Raw genomic sequence first — 18495 nt, 5'->3', positions numbered from 1 at the left:
AGAAGGACGTGTACCCCCTCCCACGGATAGACGACACCCTGGATCGACTTCACAACGCAACGTACTTTTCGTCGATGGACCTCAAGACCGGCTATTGGCAGGTCGAAGTAGATGAAAGAGACCGAGAAAAGACCGCTTTTATAACACCCGACGGCCTCTTTGAGTTCAAGGTCATGCCTTTCGGTCTTTGCGCGGCACCTGCGACGTTCCAGCGCGTCATGGACACCGTACTGGCTGGATTGAAGTGGCAGACGTGCCTTGTGTATTTGGACGACGTCGTCGTGTTTTCCTCGACCTTCGACGAGCATCTCCGGCGGCTTGAGGCAGTACTTCAAGCAATCAAGACCTCTGGACTGACCCTGAAGCCAGAAAAGTGCCGATTCGCATACGACGAGCTCCTGTTTCTCGGTCATGTGATCAGCCAGTCTGGAGTGCGCCCAGACCCGCGGAAAACAGCGGCCATCGCCGACTTCGCGCCTCCCACCGACAAGAAGGCCGTGCGCCGATTTCTCGGCTTATGCGCATATTACAGACGCTTCGTCAAAAACTTTTCACGCATCGCCGAACCACTCACGCTTCTCACGAAGACTAACGTAGAATTCAGGTGGGAACCGGAGCAAGTGCAAGCATTTGATGAACTTAAACGACGCCTGCAGACGCCACCCATACTTGCGCATTTCGACGATTGCGCCGATACTGAAATACACACCGACGCAAGCAGCGTAGGACTCGGTGCCGTCCTTGTGCAAAAGACGGACGGGCTTGAAAGGGTTATCAGTTATGCTAGCCGGTCATTATCCAAGGCAGAAGCCAACTATTCCACAACAGAAAGGGAGTGCCTCGCCATCATCTGGGCTACGTCAAAGTTTCGCCCCTACCTCTATGGCAGGCCCTTCAAAGTTGTCAGTGACCATCACGCCTTATGTTGGCTAGCTAACTTGAAGGACCCTTCAGGTCGTCTCGCACGATGGAGTCTGAGGCTTCAAGAATTTGACATTACCGTCGTGTACAAGTCCGGACGAAAACACTCTGACGCCGACTGCCTCTCTCGTGCCCCCGTCGACGCGCCGCCGCAAGACGACGACGATGACTGCTTCCTCGGAACTATAAGTGCCGACGACTTCGCCGAAAGGCAACGAGCCGACGCGGAACTGGGGGGCCTTATGGAGTACCTCGAGTGCAAGACCGCCGTTGTTCCGAAGGTATTCAAGCGAGGACTGTCGTCGTTTTTCTTACGGAACGGCGTTCTCCTAAAAAAGAACTTCTCGCCACTTCGAACCGACTATCTTCTTGTCGTGCCCTCATCATTGCGACCAGAAGTCCTCCAGGCCCTACACGACGACCCGACGGCTGGACACCTCGGTGTTTCCCGCACGCTCGCCAGAATACAGGAAAAGTACTACTGGCCACGCCTTGCTGCCGACGTCGCCCACTACGTCAAGACTTGCCGAGATTGCCAGCGACGGAAGACACCGCCGACTAGGCCAGCGGGACTTCTGCAGCCAATCGAACCACCTCACCGGCCGTTCCAGCAAATCGGGATGGACCTACTGGGGCCGTTCCCGACGTCGACTTCCGGCAACAAGTGGATCGTCGTAGCAACTGACTACCTCACCCGCTACGCCGAGACAAAGGCATTGCCCAAAGGCAGTGCCGCCGAGGTAGCCAAGTTCTTCGTGGAGAACATCGTCTTGCGTCATGGCGCCCCAGAGGTCCTCATCACAGACAGAGGTACCGCCTTTACTGCGGACCTAACTCAGGCGATCTTAAAATACAGCGAGACGAGCCATCGCCGCACCACCGCCTACCACCCGCAGACCAATGGCCTCACCGAGCGTCTAAATAAGACCATCGCCGACATGCTCGCCATGTACGTCGACGTTGAGCACAAGACGTGGGACGCCGTCCTTCCGTACGTGACCTTCGCTTACAACACGGCCGTCCAAGAAACGACGCAGATGACGCCGTACAAGTTGGTCTACGGAAGGAGCCCGGCGACGACGCTCGACGCCATGCTACCCAACGTCACAGACGAAGAAAATGTCGACGCCGCCGCTTACTTACAACGTGCCGAAGAAGCTCGACAGCTGGCCCGCCTGCGCATCAAGACCCAGCAGCACACCGACAGCCGTCGCTACAATCTTCGACGACGCTTCGTCGAGTACCAGCCCGGCGACCGTGTCTGGGTCTGGACGCCAATACGACGACGCGGACTAAGCGAGAAGCTTCTTCGACGATACTTCGGACCGTACAGGGTACTTCGACGTCTCGGCGCACTCGACTACGAGGTCGTCCCCGACGGCATCACGAACTCTCAGAGGCGCCGAGCTCGACCCGAGGTCGTGCATGTGGTGCGCCTTAAACCGTACTATGCTCGTTAACGCACCTGAGGACTCTAATGTTTGCTTTCTTTATTAGTTTTCTTTAGTATTGCATGTATTCATGTTCTGTTTTTAAGCATCGGGACGATGCTTTTTCAGAGGGGGGCATTGCCGCGAGTCTTATATTTCATGAGTTGAAGCTTCCCCCACAAAGACTGTGGGCAACGCGCTGCGCAGGCCTCGCCGTGATGTGTAGGAAGCTTCGCGATTGTTTTAGAACAATCCGTTAAGATTGCGCGCCGCACGAGAATGTTCCAGCTTTGTCGAGAGATAACGCCGCCAACAGCGATATCGCTGGAAAGTTCGATAGCACCTGTATAAAAGCCGACGCACTTCGCTGCTTGTCAGTTGATCGACGGACGACGCCCTGTTCGCCGCTATCATTGTACAGCGTGTATTGCTGTAGTTCCAGTTCTCATTTTCCCGGCCACAAGTTCGGCCAAATAAACAGTTTCATTCTGCAAACGCCGGCTGCTTTCTTCGTCGACGTCACGACCACGTGACAATATATATATATATATATAGAGAGAGAGAGAGAGACGCCAGCAGCGAGAAGTGACACACAGGAGAGCACCGGAACAACCGTTTAAGACCAAAGCCTCTTCTTCCTAAGCCACACCCCCACCTAGGCCCATCGCTTTCAGTACAGTTATCTCCTCCGGGAAAAAGGAGCCGGCCCGGCGACTTATGGATAGGATAGCACAGGCGGATCATACACTTTTGATCTAGTTCCAGATAAGTTCCAGGTAGTAGTTCCGCTTACGTAGGCGCAGCTAGTGCACCAGATAAAGCTCAGCTATGCGGAACAGTGTTCCGTTGCTTGCACTGGGCCCTACACGCTCTGCCACAGAAAGTGGGCACGCTAAAGTCACCACTGGTCCACTGAATATGAAAAAGGGAACACACGGGCGTCAAATGCCAATTAAAATTTCTGGACAGACGGAACTAATAATGAAGAAAGGCATTAACGAGTCGGCGGGATTAACCCCTTAATAAACATCGAGGCCGTACGTTTAAGGTTCGCTGGTTAACCATCTGTGCTGAGTGCTTGGGTGGGGATCTTTACCACACGTATACGTATTCGTATTATATCTGATTATACCTGAAGTATACGTTAGGTGTAACATGAGGAATTGCGCATGCGGTCTCGGAGCACACCACAATGGCCGACTTGTGACGTCCTTGAATAAAGTCTACACATATGTGCATTAAGTATATCAATGGAACACAAGATCCAGATACGACGTTGCCTCAGCGTCTTAAGTGGAACAAGTGGCAAAGCACGCCATTCGGTGACTGGAACGAATCGTTGCTTTAGGTTAAATATGACTTGTTCCACTTTACTAACTAAAAGAAAAAACAGCTAATGATCCGGATAAAGCGCGTGAATCAACTCAGTTCCACAAAAGACCCACGTCTGTTACGCTTAACTCACCTCGAACACTGTGTTAAGTGGAACGTACGTGGAACAAGTGTAGTAACGCTTTCAACGTTCGACATGCACAATTACGCGCTTTCGGCGGCGCTTTTGTCCGAAGGTTGTTCAAGGGGTTCCACGATATAATTCACGGGAGACGTTTGCTTCACCACAAGGTAGGTACCCTGGTACTTCGAAACAAGCTTCGGCAGGCACCCAAAGCCACATTAGCGAGCCAGGATCATGAGGCGCAGGCGCGACGGCTGGATCCCGGCGGTGCTTCTGACGTTGCTCGTCCTCAGATGTCAACATGCGGGAGAGCTTTCGACATTCTTCTGCGTGTGCAGCAGCTTCGGAGTAGATTCCATGGCATCAGCGCTATATGGAAGAATGCTATCCATTGTGGAAGATGGCTCGCGCCAGTAAAGTAAATCATGTGGTGGCCTGCGTAGCGGTATTATAAGCGTATGTCCCAAATGCGGGAACATGATCCCAGTTGCTGTGGTCAGGTCCGACATACATGGCCAACATGTCACCAAGAGTGCGATTGAAGCGTTCAGTCATTCCATTAGTGTGTGGGTGATATGCAGTTGTGTGGTGATTTGCATTCTTCGAGGACAGCTTCTGTGACGTCGGAGAGAAATACGGGCCTCTGTCACTGAGTAATTCTCTTGGGCGAAGTATCATGCGGCGCAGGAGAAACGAGGCAAGGCCGCGTGCAGCAGCGCTAGGCAAAGGTGAAGTCTCCGCAAAACGTGTAAGATGGCCACGATTACCCATCGGTAGCCGTCTGCAGTGCTTAATAGAGGACCATGCACATCCCGGGCAAGGCAAAGGTTGCAGTGGGGCAACGGAACGACGAGGAGGATCCTTGCGACGTTGGCAGGAGCGCACATAATGACGGACGAAACGTTACATCCCGCGCCAAATAACCAAGTCGTGGTCGTGCGTATGTCTTTAGTACACCTGCATGTGCGCACTGTGGGTCATCGTGAAACGCCCCACAGATATCTGAACGGAGGTGCCGAGGACCACAGGCGATCATTTTCGGCTGTCCGTAGTTACGGCGGTATAAAAACCCATCGCGAACGGAGAAGTGGTATACTTGGCGACATAATGCACGGCTGGCAGGGGGTGTCGATGGCAGGAAGTTGAACATAGAAACAACGCTTGGGTCCTTCTTCTGCTCCAAAACCATGTTCGTCACAGAGAGAGACGACTAGGATAACGTCAGGGGAATCAGCCTCGCCATGTAGTGGGGAGCGAGACAAAGCGTCTGCGTCGGAGTGTTTTCTGCCGGCACGGTAGAGCATGCCAATGTTGTACTCTTGGAGGTCGAAGCGCCCATCGAGCTAGACAACCAGAAGGCTCTTTGAAGGAGGAAAGCCAGCACAGGGAATGGTGGTCAGTTATCACGTCGAACGGTCAGCCGCAGAGGTATGGTCGAAATTTAGTTATGGCCTAAATTATCGCCAAGCATTCTTTTAGGGGCGAAGCTTCTTATAGCGGCACCCGTGCGTCCCGTAGTAGTGTGTAACCAGTCTTAAAAACGGAGGGGGCGTGCACACATGAAGGCTCCCTAAAGACAATGCGCTGCGACAGTACGTGATATGTATCGCCCTCTCCTCTCCTGCGCTTCCCCCTCTTTCTCCTCTCCTACGGTCCCCCCCCCCCTGATATCTATCGCCCTCTCCTCTCCTACGCTTCCCCCTCTTTCTCCTCTCCTACGCCCCCCCCCCCCCCTATCTTGCCTCGCGGCGCAGCGGCGCCGACGCAGGCAGCGTCGCGAGGCAGCGTCTTGATTGAAAAAACCGACCGCTCGCGCTGCACAACCGTTCACTGACCACCCCGTATATATAGGCACTGGATTTTGACCTCCAAGGTAGTGCGTGTCTGCGATTTCTCCTGTGCGTGATTAAACAATGAAAATTCACAGCGTACGTGTAAAACTAAAGTGAGCTGCAAGTCGTCATAACTCTCATCGAACCTTTAGTATAAACGCGCCCGATCTCACGTCGGTGATGATGTACTGGGCAGAATTCACGGAAGATTCATGGTTTACCGATGAACCTCCGCAGCTTCGCTCACTCATCATCATTCACTCCGTGGATATGCTGTGATTTTTTTCCGTTACAGAATAGTTAGTTTCAGCCTTCGTCAGGGCGCGACTGGCGAAAGCGACGACGTACTCATCGAAGCCAGCCTTTCGTTGAAGAAGAACGGCGCCAATAAGGCCGACACCGCTGGCGTCCGTGTGTATTCCTGTCGGAGCGCCTGGGTCGAAATACCGCAGGATCGGAGGAGAAGACGACGCGTTGTAAACGCGGTGTCGCAATGTGGTGACTGTGATCGGCACGAAGAAGCTGTATCAAAGGGTCTATTATGGTGGGGAAGTTGCGGATGAAGAGGCGAAAGTGCGAGCATGACCCGATGAAGCTGCGAAGTTCTTTCAAGGCATTTGGTCGTGGGCACTCAGCGACAGCTTGCAGTTTCGACGGATCAGGGAGAACCCCATCTTTTGACACGGCATGGCCGAGCGGCAAAGCGACATTTCTTCAGGTTGAGCTGGAGGGCGATGCATGTCGAAGTAGGTGAGAAGGAAAGTCCGGTGAAAATATGACAATACTGTACAGATAGCAACGGCATATCGCCACTTGAGTCCTCGCAGGATGTTATCCATCATTCTTTAAAATGTAGCAGGCGCATTGCTCATACAAACCACCAGGGCCGGTGACGAAGGCAGTCTTGTGGCGGTCTGCCTCAGCCACCGGGACCTGCCAGAAGCTGGATCGCGAGTCGAGGGACGAGAAAAATACGGCGCCTTGGAGGCCGTCTGTCGCGTCGTCAATACGGGGGAGCGGGTAAACATCCTTACGGGTTGTCTTGTTGAGTCGACGGTAGTCCATACAAAAGCGAATTGTGTCACCGTTCTTTTTAACCAACACTTCAGGAGAGGCCTGCGCGAAGGTTGTACGCCACGGCGTTTGTGCATGTCTCCCGCTCCGTTGAGGACACACGATACGGCCGTTGACGCAATGGCGCGTGGTCTCCGGTGTCGAACAACGGTGGAAGTGCGGCCTAAAGGAGTTTGTCGCAAGTCGAATGACGTACGAAAGCGGTCGAGGAGCTCGAGAATCTGGGCGTGCTGACTGGAAGTGTGGTTGGGATCAATGCCTCGAGAAAACGTCAGTTCACGATGTGGCTGCGCAGGAGGAACGTCCACAGTGTCAGCCTGTAGAGGAGCCGAGTCGTCAGGTACATGGTAAACAAAACTTAGTTCGTCAGCATGACCAAGGCACTCATCTTGGTGCAAGTTGGCTGGACAAGAAAACATGTTAGAAACATAAAGTGCGCTGACATCATGTCGAATGGTAGGAAGGGCAAAATGAAGAAACAAGGTGTAACGGTCAGTAGCAAGCTTAGACGGCCTGAAAAGAACCGTAGAGTCGGAAGACGCAGCGCAGGAGACAGGAACAAGAGCGGAAGAAAAAGGAGGAATGGCATTGTCCGTGGCGACTTACACTCGACCAGAATCGGCAGAGGAATCTTCAAAAATGTTGCCGCCGAATGGAAACAGCGAAACTTCTGCGCGGCCGCAATCGATAACGGCGTGACGGGGTGAGAGGAAGTCCCATCCCAAAATGATGGCGTGAGAGCAGCAAGGCAGAATGATGAAGTCAATGTGGTAAAAAGTGTCTTGTATAAAAACACGAACAGTGCACGTTCCCAAGGGATCAATCAGCTCGGCGCTGGCTAACGAAATTGCAGAAAACGGCATCGCGACTTTTCGGAGCTTAAGCGAAACTGGTCGGAAACCACTGATACCGCTACTCCCGTATCGACAAGCGCGTGAAAGGCAATATCTTCGTCATAAACTACAATCACATTCGAAGGGAATCATTTCGTAGAGACCGCAGTTCTTGTCTCCTGAGCTGCGTGTTTTCCTCTTCGACAGCTCTAGGTCGGCGGATGACAGAACGCCGACGAGGGGATGGAGACCGGAAGGCTCGGCAAGAACCCAGGCAGCACGCCGCCATTGGACCGATCTTGGCCCAACGTCGGCAAATGACGGCAGCAATATTGGCCCCACGTCGGCAAATCACGCTCGCGCTACTTTCACCCGCTTCGGCCCGACGTCGGCTAGCCGCCGTCGGGCCGATGCGGGCTTGCCCGCTTCGGGCCGACGTGGGCTAGCCAGCGTCGGTCCGAGACGGGCCTGCCGTTATTCAGCCGATGATGGCAAGCCGTCATTGGGCCTATGTATGCTAGCCGATGGTGGCGTGGTGTCTGCCCCGCCGACGTCGGGTACCGCCGGCGTGACCGTTTACACCCGTTATTATGTTTTAGCGTTACCATGCGTTAAGTACGGTAGTACTGTACCGTCGTGGTCTGCACGTAGCTAGTTTATATGGGGACACCGGCGGTAGTTGCTCGATGCGTAAAGTAACCTGATCAGGCAGGCTGATACATGTGTTTAAAATAAAATGGCTGCGTGCCGACCACGGCAGTTCGGTATTACTGTGGTTACTGTACTGTAAATAAGCAGCGCTAAAATAGACTATTCGCGGCCCAACGGCATTCATCGACTACCATTGGTGCCATATTCGAAAAATGCTTCCTAATTAGAACGACTGCTCCACTGATGTCTTAGTGTGCGATTAAGACCCACAATTCTGTCGAACCGTGCAAGGCCGCGAACGAAAGTCAATATTGTCTCTAACACAACTAAATTGATGAAAGGCCTGCTGCACCAACTACGCATGCATCTGAGAAATTAAGGAGCAACACATTTGCAAGGTGATAAACACAAATTTACTCACAGATATGAACACATGCCAGCAGTTCCGGAATAATTATGCCATAAAGGAATATCTAAACATTTATAGATACCGTAGCCCACATTTAAAACAACCCCACAGCCACAGTATTCCTCAAAAAAAGCAGGACAGTCCTAATCGAGAATGGGGTTAGGCGCAAAATCATAGGCGTGAGCAGGCTTCCCCTTCAGAGGGGGGGTGGGGTGGGGCGAAGGTTCATCGCGGCGCCCCCCCCCCCCTCCCTATTAAGTTATTGTGTTTGGCAGACCTTGCGCCCACCTCTTCTTAGGTGACTACGGGGGCCAGCCGCCCCCCCCCCCCCCCCTGCCCCACTGTGCGCACGCCTATGCGAAGAGTTACAATCTCTTCAACGTTATGCGCGGTACATTCACTGTAAATATTGAAAGAACTAGAACGCGCAAAAATAGGAATAAGGATTAGCGAAGATTATCTTAGCTACTTGCGTTTTGCGGACGATATCGCGCTTTTCAGTAACGACGGTGCCGAATCACGAAAAAAATTCTGGAGATGTAAACGCGAAGAAAAGAAAGATAATGTTAGGCGGCTTGCCGGAAAAGCGAGATTAAGAGTGGCAACTAGACTAGAAGATTGTGCAACGCGTGAGCTAATTACGAGCAGAGGAGCACCCCCCCCCCCCCCCGACCTTTATTGAATTCACCAAGGAACGGTAGGCATTCGCAACACATGACTGGCAATTAAATTAGCGTTATCCTATAAGCGGAAATTGCAATTTTTCAGTGATAACTTAAGGGCCAAAAAGGTGGATAAACTGCTGCACGCGACGCGAAAAACATTGCGAGCGGTACCACAAGATCCCATGAACTACATCTAAACAAGATAGACACGCACGCATTCCTAATCTAAAGGTAAGATTGTAACAGAAAGGAATCGTGCATAAAAACCACTCACGTGTGCCCGTTGGTTCGCTAAAAACACGAGCGAATAAAAAATCAGAATACACAAAACACGATGGTCAATAGAAAATACGCGATAAGAAGAGAACAAAAATCTGATGACACGTAACAGTAGTGAACACGTGGCCTTATATGTGGTGAGCGAGTTCAACATGGAAGCAGGGGGCCACTGGTTTCTCGCTGCGGTGATCACTGCCGAAAACAATGCCGGAATCCTGCCGCGTATCCGTCTCGTGCACGATTTTGACTTTCCACCACACATGTCCACACACCGCACTTCTTGAAGAATTCTGCTGGTCGGAGTGAAAAAAACCTGCTCCCGCAGCTACGATTGTCCCTCCGTCGGGACGGCCACCCTACCCTGCCTGGTCAAGCGAGTTTCGCGACAATGACGCTCAACGAGGGGAAGGGAGGGAGGGTGGGGGGGCGGGGGAGTAGAGGTTGAAGAAGACGAAAAAAAAAGTCGAATTCTCCCTTCTTGAAAGCACGGCTCAGCCTACCACAATGGTGTGCGATCCCCCCAGCATGTCTATGGGCATGCCGTTTGAGAAAGGCGTTCGTCGAATTTTCGATGCATCAGTTGTTGCCACATGTTGCTACATGAAAACGTATACCACGTTGGAGCCGCATTTTTCATCGTATTTCACGTGCCATAATAATAATTTTATGTGACTGTTTCTGAAAGCACGTGGGAAGCAATCGTTGAGCGAGATATTTACTTGAAAAAGATATGTATGTCACAAAATGGACGGCAACGAAGTGCAAATACGAACTGACAAACGCGTGGCAAACACGCGTTTGTCAGTTCGTTAAAGTTGGTCAGCGGGCTAGCTGATTTGGAAACATTCAAACGAGAAAACGCGTCTTCACTTCGTCCGGTCTTTTTTGCACCATACCTATTTTTCTCAAGTAATGAACCAACTAGCTCAGCAACACGCCTTGCTGAGCTTTTTACTATTTTCATAAAGTAAAATTATGTCACATCACTGAAGCAAATGCGCTTGTTACGCTTGACCCAAACACGCGCGTGAGTAAATATGTGTAAACACAGAGATCGGAAACTGTCCGTGTAGTATATGAGCGCTCGCGCCACACATTCAGCGGCTGAAAGGATATAGCGCTATGAATATGATGACAGGCTCGATTTATGCAGAGAATTAGTATTCACATAAAACTTCTTCCACTAAAAGCATTCGTGCTGTAATGTTTGGATGAATTTTGATGCTGGATGCATTAGTCAAGTCGGCCGACCAGTGGCAAACACATTTACAAAACAAAAGTACTTCGAATTTGGCCCATGAAGTTAATGGTATGTGTTATAACGTTTCAACATTTTTTGATAGCGTTGAACAGCTGGTCAACGAAGTGGCCATCTAATTTGAGTCAGTTATTCTTCTAAAGACCACCTTTTTTGGTAGAAAAGTGACTGTGCTAGTGATAGTTGTTAGTCATTGTCATAGCAGAAACTAATAAGAGAATGCAAGCTATTCAGTCGGCGATACTTCGCGCCCCGAGTCGTACGTGCGGCATTAGCACGGTACAATATTTGAACTTTGTTATTTGTGCTAGTACAGCAATTCATGTAGCGGCATTCTGCAGCTTAAGCTACAAATATTCAAGCGCCTAATGCTCTATTGCATTACGATTCTATCCTAGGCGGGTGAGCTGCCGGGCTTCTTCGGCGGGCTGAAGGTAGAGCGCAACGTCGAGGTATTTTGCCGGCAAAAGTCAACGGCTCCGCCGATATCGGCGCCAGGCTGGCAACGCTGGCCCGAGGTGGGGGCGCGCACAGCCGCCGTAAAACCAATATCGGCCCGACGTTGTGTGCTGCCTGGGAAGCAGGCGCGTGTCGAAGTGCTGAGCGGCAGTGTCAGAGCGGAAGGAGTAGTCCATTGATTTGTGGTCGCGCAGAGTCGGGAGAATACCACGCACGCCGGCGGCAATATCATGCTACGTGGCCAGCACATCCGCATGGGAAACAGATGGGCCGGTTGTCAAGGGTTTGCGCCACGGGTTGAAAACAGGGGCCGCCGATGAGCGAAATATGGCCGAGCAGGACGAAGCGGCTGCGATGGCAGACAGTAGTCTGAGTATAATTCGCAGTCGCAGGTAAAGGTGAATGGAAGGTGGTCATGGCGCAGTAGGAGAGGGCGGTCTTGGCTTGGCGACGGCGGCAGCGTAAGTAAGCGGAACTGCATGTCATTGAAGTCGGTTGATGAGTAAGTGGTACAATGTCTGCCACTTGCTCTTGTTTGACTTGACGGATCTCAGGAGTCAAGAGAGACTCGGGCAGCTGGCAGAAGAGACAGTTGGCGTGCGACTTCTTCTCAAACAAACTACTTGATTCGGTCGAGAAACGATGGGTCGGAAGGGACATCGCTGGAACTGTTGGTAAGAGCCGAAAGCGCGCCATGTGATCTGAGATCTCGGCGCGTAGAAAGTCGTTGCTTGCGCAGTTTCTGGTAGCTCTGGCAAAGAGTAATAACTTCGTTAACCGTCTGAGGGTTCTTCGCCAAGAGCACTTGGAAGGCGTCGTCCTCTATGCCTTTCATGATGTTCTTTATCTCCTCGTCTTCGGTCATGTTAGTGTTAATGCGCCGGCAGAGGTCAACTACATCTTCAATGTAGCTGGTGAAATGTTCACCTAATTGTTGAGCACGGGTGCGCAGCTGCTGCTCTGCCCGAAGCTTGCGGACGGCAGGGCGACCGAATACATCTTGGAGTCTAGCTTTGAGTGCAGTCCATGTAGGAATCTCCGATTCATGGTTGTCGAACCAAATATTGGCGACTGCGGAGAGGTAGGAGTTGACGTAGCTGAGCTTATCGGCATCATTCCATCTATTAGCTACACTAACTTTGTCGTACAATAACAACCAATTGTCGACGTCTTGATCTTCAGCTCCACTGAAGATGGGATGATCTCGTAAGTGACTGCAGGCGATGCCTGGGGTGGGTTGCTCAGCCCAGCGTTCTCAGGTATGACAGGCTCGGAAGGGAGCGTCCGGTTTGAGAGTTCCAGGTCTGGAAATACCCAGCAGCGAGAACTGATAAACAGTACAGCACCGGAACAAAGGTTTAAGATCAAACCATTGCCCTCTTCTTCCTAAGCCACATCACCACTGCCCATCCCTTCCTCTCTCTTTCTCTCTCTCTCTCTCTCTCTCTCTCTCTCTCTATATATATATATATATATATATATATATATATATATATATATATATATATATATATATATGTATATACACCGTGTTTCCCAGCTATTTTAGCTAAGCGTTAAAAATGCAAAAAATTACACCATCTCCCGCTAAAGGGGACCATGAGCCGATGCGAAGCAGCGCGTCGGCATGTCGAGCACGCATTTCTTCCGTAGCAGTTTCCCGCCGACGTTGCCGTTTGCGCTGGGCTTCCCTGGCCCGGAGCTCGGGGTCCGCTTGCCGACGTTTACGTAGCGCTTCGGCGCGTCCAACCTTCCGCTGCTCCACCCGCTGCTGCGCGATCTCGGCAGGCGTTAAGGTATTACTGCAACTGGCGCCGACGTTGACGTTGGAACTCATTACACCGGCGCAGCCGGCGCAGTGACAGAGCGTGTGTATGACCTAACGCGAGCCTTTTATCTAAACGAGGAGAGGGAGTGGAGAGGAGGTTGTGGAGAGGAGGTGTGTGGAGAGGATTTGCGCATGCGCAGTAAAGGGTGGTCACACCGCACACCACCACCACCACCACCGGATTGAACTCCGCCATAAGATGCTTCGCATCTAATATTGGAGGCAGGCGAGTGAAATCAGTTGCAAATTGCTGACATTCACCTTGCGTACTATAGACAACTTTTTGTTTTGTATTTAATTAATTTGTTGATTAGAACTATTTAACTAAATTGCTAAATATTGACTTTAGGCAAGAAATGCGACTTGAAAAGTTCGAGAGCGTCTTCAGAAACCCCCATTGCATTCTTTGCGATAAAGAAAGCCTCACGTATAGCATATTTTCCCAAGCTGCAAAGAAAGCCCGCGAAATATAAAAAACATGGCTGATCTCTCTGTCATAGGAATCGGTATAACACGAAAGTAAAACGTGTCTGCACAGACGTAGTTGAGCGTTTGTTGTGCATTGTTTCGCCCCGAGGGCGAAGGAATGAATATTATAGCAACAAGTTGTAATGTCACGCGAAGAACGGCAAGCAGCTCGAAACTTCCAACGCGCTGCTCAAGCAGAAAGGACGCACGGAACGAACATACACAGGATGAGGGCGAACTAACAACTGTCACAGCTCGACAGTTAAAGCGCGCTGGTCAAATACAAAGGAGGACGCACCAAACGAACGCACAAGTATACACAGGAGGAGCGCGAAATGTCACAGTTGTAACTTATTTGTTTGTGAGCAGCGCGCTCCTTTCGCAAAAGCGGCCGCTGCAGTGAGCGAAGTGACCTTCGTGCTCTCTGTAACTTCAACACAAACTTGCGGTGAGGGCGCAAGACGTACAAGATAAGCGCGTGCGCACGAGCGACCACGCCCTGTAGAGGCGCACGCTCACCTCAAAGCGTGGGGCGACGAAAGCACGTCCTTCGAGCCCTTCGTGCCATCTCAATAGTAATAACAAAGACACGCTGATGTTCCCCGATCTTTGAGTACCGCCACCGGCAAATGGTGTATATAAATAGCACGCCGTTAGTATGACGAAGAACGTGCCGTCTGTGGAGGAGTTTGACACGAGGCACACGCTGCGCAAGATACGATACATCCTCCTTGCTGCATAAAACAATGGAAATCCAAGAGCATACATTCAAAATCTGTGTTAAGGTTTCACTCACGGCACTTGCACAAAGTTTTCGTTATAAGCCAGGCGTTTAGACGCCTTGCGCTGTCGCTGTGATCTTCTTAGAATTGGATGCGTCTATGCCCGTGCTCGGCGCCGCATCACTGGACCCCGGCAAGGGCAAGGTCATTGGCCCCGCTTGTGCCGTTGTAGGCTACGCTTCATCCTCACTGCCTTCAGGAAGGTCCGGGCTGAAGGTCTCGCTGGTTAGCAGCAAGTGCCTACGGTTCCGTCGCAGGTGCCGCCCCTGCTCGGTCTTGACGTCGTAAGACCTGGGGTGTCCGGACGGTCTGAGAACTTTAGCTTTGGTTGTCCAGGCCCCTTTTGAACGCAGACAAACCGTGGCCCCTGTTTCGAGCGGCGGCAGCAGTCCTCCGGGAAGGTTGGTCTGGGAGGGCTTCTTGATGGCGTGGTCCGGTCCGGTCCCCACGTCCGGCAAGGTGTGGCGCAATCTACTGCCTTGTAATATTTCCGCTGGGGCCTGTCCGCGCTCTAGTGGCGTTGTCCTGTAAGAAAGGAGACCAAGCCAGAAATCTTGCTTTGCTTCATGCGTTTTCTTTAGAATTCTCTTGATAGCCTGGACGCCTTTCTCGGCCAAACCATTTGATTGCGGAAATCCTGGACTGGATGTCACGGGTCGAAAATCGTATGCCTTTGCAAAGGACCTGAAGTCATGACATGAGAATTGAGGGTCATTATCTGTCTGGACTTCCAATGCTATGCCATACCTAGAAAATATGGCGCTGGTTGCCTGAATAACCGTGCTCGCCGATGTGTCTCGTAGCTCTTGCACCTCTGGAAAATTTGACAGGGCGTCGTATAGGCTGAGGTACGACCATCCGCCGTACTCAAAGATATCGATGCCAACTTTATGCCACGGCTGTTTAGGCACAGGGCGCATCAGCAAAGGTTCTTGTGGCTGCATGTATGCATACTTCCTGCAAATAACACATTTCTGCACGAATGCTGCAATGTCAGCGTTAATGCCAGCCCAGAAGACAAGCCGTCTTGGCCTTTCTTTGCATTTGTTGATGCTCATGTGCCCTTGGTGAATTTTGTCCAAGGTGTCCCTTCTCAAACTACTGGGAATGATTGCTTTGCAGCCTTTCAACAGCACATATCGTACCTGCGTCAGCTCCGAAGAGAACGGCTTCGGCGGACCCTCAATGGGTATCCCGAGTTCTAAATTATTCAGCACCCCTTTCAGGTATGCGTCTCGACTCGTTTCTGTGGCTAGCTGTTCCCATGTTTCATTGCTGACGAGGGATGAAACGACACTCACCGCGTGCACTTCCACGTCATCGCTGCTGACGTCACCGGAGCGACTTGAGGTGGGAGCCCGTGACAGCATGTCGGCCAGTAGAAGCTGTTTTCCTGGAACGAACCGCATTTCCGTATCATAGAGCATCATTCTCAAAAAGAATCTGCAGCCGGGGCGGCATTTCACCAATTGGTTTCTGAGCGAGCAAAGGGTGATGATCAGTCTCTACGATAACCTTTAGGCTATACACAAAGTGGTGAAAGCGTTCGCAGCCATAAACAATAGCCATCGCTTCTTTCTCTATTTGTGAATAGCGCTGCTCGGCTTCAGTTAGCACTCGTGAGGCATAGGCAAGCGGTTTCCATGTCTCAACGTTGCAGTGGAGCAGCGCCGCTCCGATTCCATTCTGCGATGCATCGCACGATACTTCAGTCATCTTAGTGGCGTCAAAAACGGAAAGTACGGGCTGCCTGCTGAGGTCGGTGCATAATCGCTGCCACTCAATCGCGTGGTTTATAGTCCATTCAAACATTGTGTCTCGCTTCAGGAGGCTTCGCAAGAGCGTTGTCCGTTCTGCTAGTGACGGAAGGTACTTGTCGAAATAAATGGCGACTCCTAGCATTCTCTGGACTGCCGATTTGTCATCCGGCACGGGCGTCTGCAGCATGCATTTTTCAGCGAGGGGCTTGGTCTGATGCCGTCCTTGCTGATTACATCGCCAAGATACGCCATCTCTTCTACGCCAATGGTGCATTTGGCCGGGTTAAAAGCTAAGCCAGCTTGTTCGGCTGCTTGTAGCGCAGATCTTAGGCGCGCGTCATGTTCTTGCCGAGTTGCGCCCCAGATAAGAACGTCGTCAACGTAGACTTGAACGCCTGGAAGACCATCAAAAATACCTGTTACACCTCTGATGCGGATGCTATACCGAATGGTAATCTCAGGAAGCGGTACCGGCCGAACGGCGTTGAGAACGTGCAACTTTCAGAAGTCTCCTCATCGAGCGGTATTTGATGGAATCCTGAGTGTGTATCTAAGCGGGAGAACAGCATCGCGCCAGCCAGCTCAGCTTCTATGTCCTCACGCCTAGGCATCTCGTAGTGCTCTCGTTTCAGGCATTGATTTAGTTTTCTTGGGTCTATGCAAATGCGTAGCTTCCCGTCTTTTTTACGAGCAATTACAAGTGGACTCACCCAGTCCGTCGATTCATCGACTTTTGCGGTGGTGTGGGCCATGCGCTCTAATTCTTCCTTAAGTGGTTTCTGGAGAGTCAGAGGCACACGTCGAGTTGGTTGGACCACTGGTACGGTTCCCTTGCTGAGGACCATCTTGTTGGCGCGGTTGACGCAACCCGTACCGGTGAATAGGTGACGATATTCGTTCCAAGAGAACTTGCGTTTGGCCTAGTTGGTGCTTACTGTTAGACACTTTGACCGCACAAAAAAACGAGGACAGAGGGAGGTACGACGACACGGGCGGTAAACTTTCAACTCATTTTATTTAGTGAAAGACGTAGCAATATATAGCCATTTATGACATGCGCAGACACAGTTACGTCCGCTCATCAGTCTAGTGGGGCAGCCACTTGTCGAAGAAAGACATTTCTGATTGAAATAATTTGATAGAGGTGTCACTGACACAATCATCACTTTTCTTTCTAATAAAGTAAGCTTCTAATAGCTCTCGAGCTGTTTGGTCTTGGCTTCTGCCCAGAATCTTTATCTCCTGAAACCGTGGTTCACACGCGCAGTCTTTACAGTGCGCAGGCAGGTGCGCCAAAACGTCTTTTTTTACCTTTTGCTCGTGTTCCCTGGCTCGATCATTTAGGCACCGCCCCGTCTGCCCTATGTAGGACTGCCGCACGTCAGGGGGATTTCATACACGACTCCTGTAGAGCACTTTGCGTACGGCTTTGCATGGTTTTTACCACAGCCGAGTCTTCTTTTAGGTTCTCTGGAGGTACGGGGGCAGAGCCGCGCCAGCTTGAAGGGCGCCGAAAAAACAAGGGGGACACCATCGCGGCCAAACACACGGGAAAATGGTTCGGTTAATTCCAGATGCTGCACCTCCGATGCACCCAGCAATTGGCCTCTGCAGCCAGGCGGGTGTCTCTCGTCAGGATAAGTGTGCGAGAAAGAGAAGTGCGCGCCCGACCATTGGGCATGCCGGCGACATGTGACGCACCGCAGGGGCATTTAATTACTCGAGTTTGCACGGCATTCGGCCGAAAAAAAGAGGCACTCACGAATGTAGGCTGTCGATGTCACTTGCACCACCGCGACGAGCAGCCACAGCGCGACGAGGCAAGAAGCGGTGTCCAGGCGGCACGGCGGCCGATGCTGCTGCATAATACCATCCGCACATCGGGGCACGCTAGCTCCCGCGCATCGGCTGGCTGGCCGAACACGCCGACACTAGCGGTTCGAAGCAGCACGCGTGTGTGGCGGGCCCGCCAGAACCTGAGGGCGCTCGGGTCCGTGCGCAGTCGATAACGGCGCCGGAAAGGGGATCGTTGCTGTGGTTCTACGGCTGGCCGCTACTCGGCGCCGCTAACGACAAGAGTGGTGGCGCATCGAGCGCCTTGTCTTGTTTGATGCCTGTTTCGCGTGCGTTGTGCGGCAGCGCCTGCAGATTTTCAACGCCAAGCGTCTTTTCAATGTGTGGGTTTCGCGTAGGCGAGTGGATGCAAAGGTTTTCAGTTTGGCCGGAAACTTCCTGCGTGGGGCGAGGCTTTAAACGTTTTGAGAGGGCGATTGAAAGGAGAATAGACCACTAGTGTCCTTGTAAGAAATGGATCATTCTACGAGAGATCGAACTTGCATGTCTGCTTGATACTTTTGTTTCGTCTGTTTTGTGTGTGTGTGTGTGTGTGT

General features: G+C 51.7%; 1 protein-coding gene across 1 annotated transcript in view; it reads right to left on the bottom strand.

The window, feature by feature from the left end:
* Positions 1-18067, bottom strand: part of LOC119374516 (uncharacterized) — a 193396-nt gene extending 175329 nt beyond the window's left edge. Inside the window, exon 1 of the mRNA XM_037644649.2 lies at positions 17868-18067. Coding sequence (XP_037500577.1) covers positions 17868-17970 — 103 coding nt within the window. The 5' untranslated portion in view covers positions 17971-18067. The remainder of the gene's footprint in view (positions 1-17867) is intronic.
* Positions 18068-18495: the final 428 nt, after the last annotated feature.

The sequence above is a fragment of the Rhipicephalus sanguineus genome, chromosome 11 (genome assembly GCF_013339695.2).
Source record: "Rhipicephalus sanguineus isolate Rsan-2018 chromosome 11, BIME_Rsan_1.4, whole genome shotgun sequence".
NCBI classification, from domain to species: Eukaryota; Metazoa; Arthropoda; class Arachnida; order Ixodida; family Ixodidae; genus Rhipicephalus; species Rhipicephalus sanguineus.
The sequence above is the reverse complement of the archived record's forward strand: the minus strand, read 5'-3'. Positions and strand labels throughout refer to the sequence as shown.